The following is a 13,944-nucleotide window of genomic DNA, read 5'->3' on the forward strand; positions in this document are numbered from 1 at the left end:
TAAGTCTTGTTCCAGTTAAGATTATCATTATTGTTATTTCTTAATTATATTGGCACAAAACAAAGGTAATATTTACACACTGTAGCGATGCTTGCACTTTGAGATCGATCTTGTAATTTTCATGATCGTGTTTGTAATGTTTAAAACTATGTTTTGAAAGTAAAATAGAAACATTTCTAAATGTTTTGCATTCATATTCCTTAAATACCTGATTTATGTGTCTTATGAGTATTTTGATATCTCTCCATTGGTCATTTGGAAGTTCACAGTCATATGTCATGTATGTAGCTTCAAGAATCGTGACCAAGGAGCTCTTGTAACAAAAATGTATACATTAGTTTGTTTCAGCATCATTGATGGAAAAACATTGTATAGATTTTTTAATTATGTTTAATCTATAAATTTGAATAAACCGACACCCGAACAAATAACGACGTAGTATCAATAAAACAGATTTATCTCTACATATCATGATCAAGTTAGATTGTGAATGCTTTATAACACGTGATTTAAAATAACATTAATATGTTGGGTTTTCCAGTGGTCAAAAAAAATATATAAAATGCACACTGTGTAGAACTCTTTTTTTTGCCGTGAAGGTAGATTCGTATGTTACAAAAAGAAGACCCCTCCCCCTAATGGTACAGCGGTACGTCTGCGGAGTTACAATGTTAGAAACCGGATTTCGATACCCGTGGTGGGCAGAGCACAGAAATTCCATCGTGTACCTTGTGCTTAACTTCAGACAACCAAACAAACAAAAATAAAATTTTATTGGTTCACTGCTAAGAATTTTTCTTGTATATAATTCAGGATACCTTAAGAACACGTTACCCAATATTCAGTGTAAGTTTGAGATATGACAGAGAATAACCACTGAAACTGAATCATATCATTTTCAATATAAGATAAGACCACGTGAAGAGTAACACATGAATGAACAATAGTCACTTGACTTTCTTGGGTTTCAGTTAATTTTTATATGTCATTTCTTATGATTAAAATTACTAATGTGTCGTCTGCTACTAAATGTAACCAAGGATATATTCCCTCAATCAACATTTATCAATTTTATATTACCCTTGCCAACATAATGACAACGAGATGAATATTCTTTGGAGTGCTTCTAAAATATGCCTTACACGCTTTTTGTAACTTCTGATCATAACAGAGAAACTGAACCAATCAAACGTGTTCACTTTGAAGACTAATCCTTCCATGTTCCTCTTCAATCAAACGTTTTCTCCTTGAGGTATTACAATGTATTATTATGTTGCGTTCGCTTCGCTGGCTTTAAAAAGTTTTGTTAAAGATTCTAAGTATTTTGCCATTAGGCAAAGTTTAAATCTGGAGTTTTCTTTGAAAGTATAACTACTCTTTAATAAAAGAATACACAATCTTCAATAGAAGCCGACAAAGCAGCGTTTAACAATAGAAGCTGTTCTGATCACCAGAGCGAGCGGAAAATAAAACATAATGACATCAGTCACCTGCTTTCAAAGCAGAAAACAAATAGTAGACTATGACATCAAAAGAAAAGATTATTTATACTGACTGTAAAATTACGTTTACACTGTACCTTAACAGTAGGCTTGGGAATATACAGAGCTTTATATTCTTTTTGTTCTTCTTCTCCACTTTTTATGTAAGTATATGAATATTTTCAAATAAATCTATAATTGTCATAACTATGAACCCACTGCTAAAGTAACTGATTATTCTGGACAAAATTTGTAGAAGTACTTTCAAACGTTATGTTAAAACAGTGGATCCGAGTTACAAAGTATGGCTTTAAAACTGAAACACAACTGCCATTTTTCTTTCTTTTCTGTCTGAAACGTTACATGTGTCATTTTACCCTTAGTTTTTAATATGTATCCTACCTTTGTTACTCTCCCAATAAAATACTGATATTTAATAAACAGTTTGTTTGTTATGGATTTCGCGCAAAGCTACAAGAGGGCTATCTGCGCTAGCCGTCCCTAATTTAGCAGTGTAAGATTAGAGGGAAGGCAGATAGTCATCACCGCCAACTCTTGGGCTACTCTTTTACCAACGAATAGTGGGATTGACCGTCACATTATAACGCCCACACGGCTGAAAGGGCGAGCATGTTTAGTGTGACGGGGATTCCAACCCGTGACCCACAGATTACGAGTCGAGCGCCCTAACCACCTGGCGATGCCGGGCCTTAAGAAATAGAACAACCTATGTAAGTTTAAGGTATTCAGTAATAAAGCTATCATAACATGAATGCGATTTCTGTTCAATTTTCTCTTTTTCATTTGTAGAATATTCGAATAGAGAGAGGTAGATGTAAAGACTTCTTTATATATGGGACGGCTTCTAATACATTTTATTTGAAAATATAGTTTTAAAATGTTTGCCGTAAAGTTTAAAATACTTTTGAACAAATTATTCAAGTAATTATATTAAATTTTATTCGGATTTCTTTCTTATCTTTATGATCAAATGTTATGGTGCAAGAATCTTGAAGTAGCAATTCAGCTATTTCCTAATTGTTTCGATAAGCTAGGGTGATAATAATACACTGCTACCGTTCCCCGGTAGGCCACGGTAAGTTTACGACCTTAGAACGCTAATATTCCCGCAAATCAACTGACAAAAACTTTTGATTTCGATTTCCTTAACCCTTAAACACAGAAGTTGTTCCCATTATGGCCTGTAGTATCTATCTTAACGAGCCATTGGAACAGAATTACGTTATTGAAATGACGCGAATGGTTTTACTGGTGCACATTACATATGATACATGATCGTAATGACACCCAATATAGGAGGTTTGTTTGTAATTTTTGTGCAAAGTTACACAAGAGCTGTCTGCGCATAGGTGTTTTTAATTTTTAATAGATATACTATAGAGAGAAGACAAAATCCACCGTCAACTTTCGGCTCTCTTATCTGACTGAATAGCGGGATTTTACCGTCGTTATTTTAACGTACCCCCGGCTCCAAAGTACGGATCGCATTTTCGCGGGAGTTCTAGAAGTCCTAATGTTATTGAAAAGAATGCTTAGTGTAACATTAAAAGACGGCCAGAGATTCTCATGGAAACAAGCTAATTATGGAATTAAATAAAACTACCCAAACTTCTTCACAAGTTTCTTAGTGTTTTCCGTGATAATAACTTCAATGAAATAACGCAATTTCAATTGTAATAGCCATGAAGAACGGCGATGTCAACCTTGGACCACATACTTTCAATAACCACCCTACTGTACATATACATCGACTCTCTTCAAAACCACATTTAGGCAAACCATTTAGGTGACGTCACAAGTATTTTGAAGAAATGAATAGCATGGATACTGGTTTCATTGTTCATGGTTCGTAGAACCGCCAATGTGAACTTGGACGTGTAATGTTTCATCCCAGTGATTCCACACTGTCTTCGAAATATAGTCAATAAATGCAGGAATTTGCCTCATTTAATTAGCAATTATAGGTCACCTTTTCTTTGTTGAGCACTTTGCGTTGTTTAAATTCCTCATTGTATGAGTAGTCTGCTAATTAGTAATTACAGGCCACCTTTTCTTCGTTAAGCACATTGCGATGTTTAAATTCCTCATTGTATGAGTAGTCTGCGGCAACTTGAAAGTCGAACAAAATAACTTTCTTTATATTCCAAGATGGAAATTTTTTATCTTAGTTATACAATACAGTGTGAAAGTTTAAATAAAATGTAATACCTAAATTGTAAGTAAAAGTTCAACAGCAGTTTACTGACTGTTTAATCTCAACTTATTTTGAAGAATCAGAAGCATGTCCTTCAACCATACTATGATTTTCGGCTTTACCTATTACTTTGAACATCTTGGGAGAAGGAAGCACATTACATTCACCTGATGCATGTTGAACAATGCTTGAGCTGTACTTGGAAATAGGATTAAAGTGTTCTTTTGAACAACGTTCCAGAATTCTGACGTTAAATCGACGTAAGCGTCCTCACACGTTGGGCAGAATAATTCATAAATAACGTGTAGTTCTTTGAGAGAATTGGATTCAATCTTTAAATTTGAAAAATTAACCTATTTAAATATAATAGTACTGTCTGTTGTCTGCTGAATGTTCATATAACTACTTCGCAGGGTGTAGATGGATCTCCACCAAAACTGGTGTGGAGGTTCAGTAGACCCATGGGGAGATGGATACATACAAATTTTCAGTTTTGTATTTTGCGTTGTGCAATTTTTATGGGGGTTTTTTTTTTTTTTTTTTTTTTTACAATTTTCATATAAGAGAAGCAGCTTTTCATCTCCTAAGATAATTTTTCATCAATCATGAATTTACATAACTTCGTCCAGGGGACATGTACTCCAGCTATTTCTCAATAGATGTCTAAACTGTGAAAGTTGCTTTAAACCAGAATTTTAAGTTTAAAGGTAAGTCCTTATCACCACATTATCCATATCAAATCTTTCATTTCTTGTTATAGTCATTCAAGTAGATCCAGATCTTATCTAAAGTTTTAACAAACTTCCATCTGTTGTGTGCAAAATATTTTCAGTTTGTTATTATGGGTAACAGGTGCAAGATCTTTATGAATTATTTTGTGCCCACTTGATTGGAGTATATACACCTTGTTAGTAATCGCTTTCTGTTAAGGATGTAGCGTTCGAGATGTTGTTTGTGAGGTAGTTTTACACCCTCATGCGAATATGTTTATTTTCCCTTGCTGATGCTGTTTCCTATGTGATAAATAATTGTCACTGCTTTGCCCTGCATCTCCTTACTACTTTGCTATACTAATGTTCTATGTTGAAAAGGTCTGTAACACTGTATATCAGCTATAAGCTTTCACTGGAAGAATTGCACCGTCGAATTGTCAGGTAATGTACTGTAAATCAAATATTTATTCGCTAAAGATGTCTCCCGTGGCGCCACGGCACATAACTGCGTCATTCTTGTTTATAGAGATCAACCTCTCACACATTAACACAACTATGTAATACATATACCATATTTTATCAGTTAAATTTATGTTTGCAAAACAATATAATAATGAATTAAAGGGAATATATCACTTGTAATTCAGTGATCAATATAGTAAGTAGACGTACCAAAGGTTTTTGACGTGATTGAACTAACATACATGAAATATTTCTATAGATCAGCTATTAAAGTAGCTTATCTTTATACGAGCTGTCAGATAATACACTACTATCCTTTAGATATTAACTGTTATCAAGCGTTCATTATTTTCACTATAATAAGGTAGACCAGTTTAATCCCTGGACATTAATCTACTATCTTACGTTTTAATAACCATTACCTTTAACAACTCTATGTTTCAAAACGTTGAGTATCGAGTTAAAAGAAAACGTAATTCTTTATAACTCATTACACAAATCTTTCACGAATCTATAGCTACCCTTATTGTTTCCAAGTTCCAGTATGTTCTAAGCTCCCTTGAATAAAAATAAAACCATGTGACGACTCGGTGACTACATGGCTACAACCAAATGATTTTATTTTGCTCAAATTTAATCGAAAAAGTTGAACTTTTAAAATGTTTTTCATTTTAATCTATGATTTTTTGTTGTCTTTGTACTTCTCTTAGAGCGAATAATAATTCAAATAACCATTGAATCAAGCCTTGTCTGCCGTAAAGTGATATTTATTTTCTCTTTTCTATTGCTACATATCAAAACGTAGTAAAAAATTGAAAATCTATTTAAAATGTATCTTATAAAAGTTAATATAAATTAAAGTTTGGTGTGGTCTCTAGTTTTATAAAGTAGAAAAGCTTTCATCAGATTATTTCGAACAGGAAAGATAAAATATTGAAACTAGATTTATTATTCATAAACATAGATAAAATTAGAAGTTATTTTATTTAGTTGCTAATAAACACTGATACTACTGAAATCAAAATTTATATAATATATATATAGTTTTAAGTTCTATTGTGAACGATACCTAATCATACACATATAAATTTCTTTTATAAAGGAAAAAGGGGACTTTCTGAAAAACAAAGACTACAAAAGCCTCAGGACGTATATGGAATTACAGCATCAAATACACCAAAAGGTGATGCTATTTTGTATTCAAAATTCTTTTTCATCTTTTTTGGCTATGATATCAAATATTTTGTATTAAATTTTTTTTATAAGGCTTATTTATAATGAAAAATGGTCACTGGCCAGATTGTTGTTTTACAGTTCAAGCAAAAACACGTTTAACACCATGAGTACTATGGTCTTTTGTTTTCACATCAACAATTTATATAGGAAAATGTTTCAAACGAATAATATTATATGCAATAAAAAATAAACTAAAAACCAAACATGCAACATAGCTTGTGAGTTCAAATAGTACTGCCGCCCCACCCCCATTGGTACATCGGTATGTCTGCGGACTTACAACACTAGAAACCGGGTTTCGATACCCATGGTGAGCAGAACACAGATAGTTCATTGTGTAGCTTTGTGCTTAACTACAAAGAAACTTAAAAAGTACTTCATTTAATGTAAAAATATTATTAAAACATTGTATTTATCACCCTTTCCAAAATACACTGAGTAATTAGTTATATGTATACTATTTACAACATTTTCTAATTTAATGGAATATATTTGAGGTACAGAAATCCTTATTTTGCTTCGATAGCTGCATAATTTTCTTGTAACAACATTTTTGGGGGACAGTTTGACGTTTATATCATTCGGTTCTGTATTTGTTTTAGTATCTTGTAAAATACGTCAAAAAAGTAAAAAGCGAATTGTTATGTTCTAACTTATAAAAAAAAAGGAATTTTTGATTTCCGGCTAAAATGGAGTAGCAATAGAGTACTGTAAATTTCTGTCCTTAGTTCTATAATTACACTAATGCAATTAAAATTTTTATTGCTTGGCAGTGTTATTTCATTTTAGTTAGGAATGCGAACATTGGTAAGTAGTGTGTCATTAGAGCGCTGTAGACAGAACTCGAATTTACATAAATCTCTATATTAAAACAATCTCTAATATCTATAACAATGGAAATCACTAAAAGGTGCTGTAAAGCCTTTTTTTATCTCCCAGGTGAAGCCAGTAAGATATAATTAACAAAGTTGGATACGTTCCGCCTTTTCAGCATTGGGTGCGTTATAGAAATGACAATCAGCCCCATTGTTCGGTTCAAAGATCCAAACATAGCCCTTGTGGCGGTCGGTAATTCTGACTGGCTGTCCTTCTTCTGATCATAGGGTACAGGTATAGCGTTAGCTATATCTGAACCCTAATTGTCTCTGATTTCCAATTTCCAACTCCAATTTTTCTCTAAAAGCTTAGCAAATACTACTCTTCTTTTGCTGTTAGAACATATAAAGCAGATCAGATTTTAATAAACTAGAGGAAACATTTTAGCACCGACTTTGATTTCTCGTATTTCATGCAGATTATTAATGTAAAACATTTATTTCTCCCTCTCAAATTATCAAAATTAAACATTTCCGAAAGGAAGCCCCCTTCAGTGGCTCAGCAGTATGTCTGAAGACTTTAACACTAAAAACCAGGTTTTGATAGCATAGTTAGCCCATTGTGTAACTTTGCGTTTAACAAAAAAACAAACTAACAATACAAAAGGGGAATTTCTGTACTCGCAAAAGTTTTTCCAATTACGTCATATAAATTTTCATCCATTTCAAAATCTATGACCATGAAGATCTAGTAATACAGATTGATTAACATTAGTCATGAAAAGATGGAGGCAAAATGCATCAACAGTATGAAAATAAGCTTTTATACAACAATAAATACGTATGAGACGTACACTTCATTATATTGTATGGATAAAGAGAATTCTGTTCCTCTTTTTTTGATAGAGCATTCGTGTCCCTACGCGTACTTTCCATTGAGATGAATAGTTATCGGGATACCCTGGCGTTCAAAGAATGCTGCCTCAGTGCGTGTGTGTGGGGAATCGCGAGGTGAATGGAGTTCAAAGGATGTCGTCTGAGAGTTACATACTATTAAGTAATATGCAAATTATGTCGATACCTGGGGGTTATATAATCGTTAGGTAATAGACAAAGAATGCTGCCTCGGGTAGAGGGTAGAGGCGATGACGTCATATGGCAACGCACCAGAAATGATTACGTCATAATTTCACGAAATGGCACCAGAGAGTTCTGCTGTCTCAGAGGATGGGTGAAATCATAGTTCCACAAAGTGGCACTAGATAGTGCGTTGCTAGGGATAACGCCATACTTCCACGAAGTAGCACCAGAAGGCGCGGCTGTCTTCTTATGGGTAACATCATAAGCTAGAGTGTTACTCACCAAAAGGGTGTGTTGATAGGGGAGGGTGATGATGTCATAGTTCCAGAGTTACTCAGCAGAGGGCGTGTTTCTAAGGGTGCGCTAATAGGGGTGACATCATAGTTAGTGTTATTCACCAGAGGCAGATACTGTCACTAGGCAGATGCTGACACCAAGGTTCTTTAGGTGGATAATGCTACTAAAGTTCTATGTTACCAAGGTTATATAGGCAGACCCTGTAACTAATACCTTATAGGCGGATGGTATTAGTAGGTTGATTGTGTTACTAAGGATAGTGTTTCTATAGGCGGATATTTCAATAGGATGATGAACTCATCTTAGGGTGTCTCAACGTGTGGTTATATCATCAATGTCTAGGTTTAATTGTATGTCCTAAAAAGTTAAACTATTATTTGTATTTTTTATTAGTTTAGCATAACAATAAAAAAATTTAAACATAATAGTTCTCGACACGTTTTTAACACTTTATTATTTTCTCACAATAAAGATTTTGCAAACTGATCTACATATAAAGACATACCTATTAAGGACGTATTTCTATGAAAACGTTTTGCAACAAAATCATGAACAAACTTATCATTATTACCTTTGTGGAATCGAAGTTTACATAATAGTTTTCGCTTCAACACATGTCAACAATGATAATAAGCATAATATATATACATTAATGTCCACACATAGACGAATACTGTCCTTCCCATGTTCAACAGTTCTTCTTCATAAACCTTCTTTGTTGAGGTTATGTGGAGGCAGTCCTAATGGATAAAATATTCTCCTTTCTCATGTCAAACAAAATAAATACAGACCCAGTGGCTACCAGGTTTATGATTCTGATCCAGTTTGACGATGTACAGTTGTTTTTAAAGACTCATAACTTAGGTTAATTAATATATAGATTTACACATTGTATATTGTTAAACCTATAATAGCTCCAGTAAGAGGGCCGAAAGTTTGCAAACAAAAGCAATATAACATATAGAAAAGTTCTTCAGATGTACAGTTGTTTTTTTACGTCAGGTAGTTGATCACTGGCAAACACACTTCCGAGCTTCTATCAAGTATACAAATATTGTAGGAGCATTGTATAAATTTCTAGAGTGTTCATAATTTCTTAGATATCAGTTATGATGTTTCTAGACTGATCAATTGCTAACATGGTCTGGAATTCTGCATACGCAAGAACATATATAATGTTGGGTAAGGCACTACCAAATCATATTTCAATTCGTAAATTTCCCTGCTTCACCAAATTAAAGTGTGAATCTCCAGCAGATAGATCGGGTGACAAAATAAATGCAAAGAGTGTATATCCTTCATAGTATTCTTCATATTCTGTATCAATTTATTGATCTTGAAACTGTCTTGCTGTTCCACTAAATAATGTTTCATAACTTCTTGCATACGGTTCAGCAGCAAAATCTGGTTGTAAAGTTGAGAAGGAATATGTTTTCTATCCACATTGTTTCCCACGAAATAAATTTATACTATAATGTTTGAAATTGTATGGGTTTTTATTCCAAGATTAATTAAATGCATCATTATCAACATATCCTATAACAAGATGTGTAGGTATATGACCTAAAACCACATTATTGATAGATGCTTGTAAGTTTCCCCGAGGAACTGAAAATGATTTGCACAATGTATATTTCAAACGATATTTGCTGTTCCTTTCTGAAATGCTTTATCGCGCGACAGAGTGACTGATGGGTTGATCTTGTCTTTTCTATTATAGATAAAAACGAGTTGTAGTAAAATTTTGCATCCCATTTGATCATTTGACGTAATAAAAAATTAATCTTTACTTCGTACTAGCCAGAGTTTTAAACTTACAACTCTGGGCAAAAACTTGTTCTGCAAAAAGATGTTTGAATGTAGATGACCAAACCTGTAGAGTTACATGAGTGTTACGTAATAGGCACCAGAGACTATTGCGTTCACGAAGTGGCACCAGAGGGCGCGGCTGTCTTAGGGAGTGGTGACGTCATAGTTTCACAAAATGGCGACAGAGGGCAAGTTGGTATGATGAGCTGACAGATAGTTTGCAAGCAAACCACTAGAGAGGGACTTAGATCAACTTGTCTCAACATGTCACCGACTTTATAGTAACAATCAAGGTCTTAAAATTAATGATTTATCTAATTTGTGTAACGATATGTTTACAATTATCATTACTGATACGTTTATCACAATTACGCTTTCTCTTTATAAGTAAAACATTAAATCTACTCTTTTAATCTCTAGTTCTCATTAACTTTATAGTTTCATTTATATATTTAATTCTGTTGCATGTGTTTTACAAAGGCGGATGGTGATTCTATAAGCAGATAGTGTTACTATACTTCCTTAGGACTACATGCAGCTTTAAACTCATCTCAACTTATATTTATAGCTTTCATTTTCCTACTTAGTTGTATTACATGCATTTTACAAAGACGAATGGTGTTACTAAGTGAATTGTATTACTAAGGTTCTATAGTCAATAGTATTATTTGGCAAACTGTGTTACTAAGGTTAATGGTGCTAAGATGAATGATATTTTTATAAATGAATAGTTCAATAAGATGATAAGCTCATCTTAGGGTATCTCAACGTGTCTCAACTTGTGATTAATGTCTAGAGTTAATTATAAGTTACAAGTACAACCATTATTTTAATGAAAAACTGTTATAACACTGTTACATATGTTAGTTTTTATCACACATACCATCTTAATGTATCTACTCAGGCTTTTTTGGCAATTTTTGGCGAAAAAAACTGACAGACATTTTCGAAAAAACTCAAGTGAGAATTTTTTTCAGGGCCAATGGTTCTGATAACTCAACAAGTGATAATTGATCTTAAGATTCATGTGTTCTTCGTGATATTCGAATTTTGTCAGAATTCTACATTAAAGTTATGAAAATTTATTTGAAATAAACATTAACAAAGCAAATTGTTAGCTTTGATTTGTAAAAAATTCCTTTAAAAACCAAAATTTTGCACTGTTTTAAAGTCGGGTCTTTGAAATGTTTTGAAACCTTTTTCTGAAGACTCAAAAATTCCCCCAAAACTGAATTTTTTTAAAAAAAAATCTCAATTGAGAAAAACGTTTGGCCCTGAAAACCCTGAAACAATTGCCAAAAAGAAAGCCTGCTATTATTTTAAAGAGGCAAATATTATAACAAAGCCACATTTACAGTTATCAGTCACTTTATGTATAAGAAACTTTGCTAATTCATTAGTTCTTTATTTTTCATTTCTCTAATTGATATACATCCTGAAAGTTTTTATCATACATAATGTTGTTGTTTTTTTATGAATATTGAAAGAGACAGTTATTATAGCTGATTGTGTTTTAAGTATCAATTTATTACACATATAACATACTGATTATAGATTTTGCTTCTGTAACTAATTTACATGACACTTTTTGCATTTTATGACGTTATATGTGTAAAACACTTATCGGTAACACATTTCGATAATTAATATATTGTATAACGTTTATTCGCCCTGAAAAGGACGCTTATTTAATTCTCAAAATAATATACAATAATTCCATGTTTAGCTTTGCAAATTGATTAGTTTTGCTAAAGCTTAAAGGATCTACGTAAATAGTTATGTTTCACCATTACTAGAAAATTATTATTTTTATCTTTGTGTAAAAATTTTTCACAAATTATTGTTTAGAACTCGTTTCTTGCTGGTTTGGAACTTTTTGAATACAGGTTTGATAAGTAATATTCTTACCATTTTTCTGCTATACGTTTGACATTGAACGATTTCTAGATACCTAATTACCAGTGTCATTACACACATGCAAACAACGAGGACTATTTCAACTCTATTGGTTATTTTATTCTGATACATACCAGCTGATGGCAAGTTCAAAAAGCTTGACCCTTCTGTAAGACCAGATGATGTGTTCGCCTAAGGCTAAAACAAGTAATGTTTTCATTTCTATAAACCCGACAGACAAATCAGAAATTCTATTTATGTACCTTTTAAAACTTCACTTTATGCACACTATAACATTTTAACTTATTAGATTACCACATCATCAAATACATTTTTCACAAATGAACATAGTTTATAAATGAAAAAAGTTGACAATCATAATCTTAAAAGGACCTTTAATTATAGATCAAGTGATTATTCTTTCTCATTTTATAAATCCAAACACATTTACTGTTTATCATTACAGAATATACTTTACAATATTAACGTAAAACCACAGACTTGACACTTATCACACATACTGAGCAATTTATTAGCAAAACTTCAAGATACATCAATATACTATTTACATAAACATCTTAGTTTGTAAAATACTGGATTATCTTTCATGCAGATTTTGTACATTATGTCCATATTACTACTTGTTCATTTCAGTTCAGCACGTAAAATTTTTATTATAGTTTATAAACGAAAAAGTTAGTGTATGATTCATGTATTTCGCTGAGTTCATCGTACTTTACAACAAAAACATTTTACGATCACTACTCAGTAAGATTAAATTGTGTCCGACAATAAAGCAACCGGTCAAAATTTAAGACAGGGTCAGTTGGAAAATATAACTTATATTCTCCTTACGTTGATAATTCACTAACAAAAAAGTAACTTAATTCTACTCTGTTCAAACTAGAGATCAAATCTTAGATAATTACATGTCTAGCTTAGTCTTTTATGATAAATTACACTCCAGGAATAACAGTTTATAACAAGTATGTTTAAACATCTAATACAAATCTCCATTTATATTTTCTTACATAAAACTCAGGTTTCATCAGAGCCCAAAATGCTATCATTAATATATGTAAGTAAAATCAAATATATTGAAACATCATAGTTTATAGAATGCCGAACTACAACTCAGTGTAATAATACCTGCGGTAAATACTTGTCCTAGCATGTTTTAGTCAAATAAAATAAATCACGTAAACTAAACACAGGGGACATTCCAAAAAGTGATTCCAGCTAATAGATCATAGCAGGTTTCTTCATTTAGAAATTCTATAAAACATATCATGCACTTGATATCCATAACTAATTTGACTATCCTCTGTAGTGCTGGACATTAGATCTTTGACTCTCACATTATCCCTCCCCTATTGCTTAAAATTGATGTGTTTCACCATACTAGTATTACTATATTTAAGTTAAATCACAGACTTGCCAAGTATCACACATACTGAAACATTTATTAACAAAACTTCAAGCTAGAAAAAGATGATTTTATCCAACATTTATCAAAAATAACGCGCATGCATCATACCTTTGAAGATTTTAAGAAAATTTGTAAAATATCTATGACGAGAATAAAAAAGTTATTGACAAAATATTTCAGTTTTATTGTTTATACTGTGCCGATACTCAATACACCTAAAGCCAAAGCTATTCTGTTTGGCCCAAGCAAAAGGAAACATCGACCTTGCCGAAATACTGACTTCTTTAATGTCCAGATTTGTTAATTTCCAGACAGTTCTGTATCACCTTTGATAAACATCTGACATGGAACACTCAGCTTGCAACATCTGTGTATCATATGGCTATAAGATTCAGTTTCAAGACACCATGGTTTAAAAGGAACGAGTGACTAGTAGAGATCAATATATATATATACACTGAGTGGTCACAAGTAAATATACACCTAATTTTTCGTCATTTAACTGATTTAT

At 32.5% G+C, this 13,944-nt stretch overlaps 1 protein-coding gene across 1 annotated transcript in view; it reads left to right on the forward strand.

Moving 5' to 3' along the window:
- LOC111085528 overlaps positions 1-13,944 on the forward strand; it is a 111,608-nt gene that overhangs the window by 55,719 nt on the left and 41,945 nt on the right. The window contains exon 3 of the mRNA XM_022384522.1: positions 5,974-6,054. Coding sequence (XP_022240230.1) covers positions 5,974-6,054 — 81 coding nt within the window. The remainder of the gene's footprint in view (positions 1-5,973; positions 6,055-13,944) is intronic.

This window comes from Limulus polyphemus, unplaced genomic scaffold (assembly GCF_000517525.1).
Source record: "Limulus polyphemus unplaced genomic scaffold, Limulus_polyphemus-2.1.2 Scaffold447, whole genome shotgun sequence".
NCBI classification, from domain to species: Eukaryota; Metazoa; Arthropoda; class Merostomata; order Xiphosura; family Limulidae; genus Limulus; species Limulus polyphemus.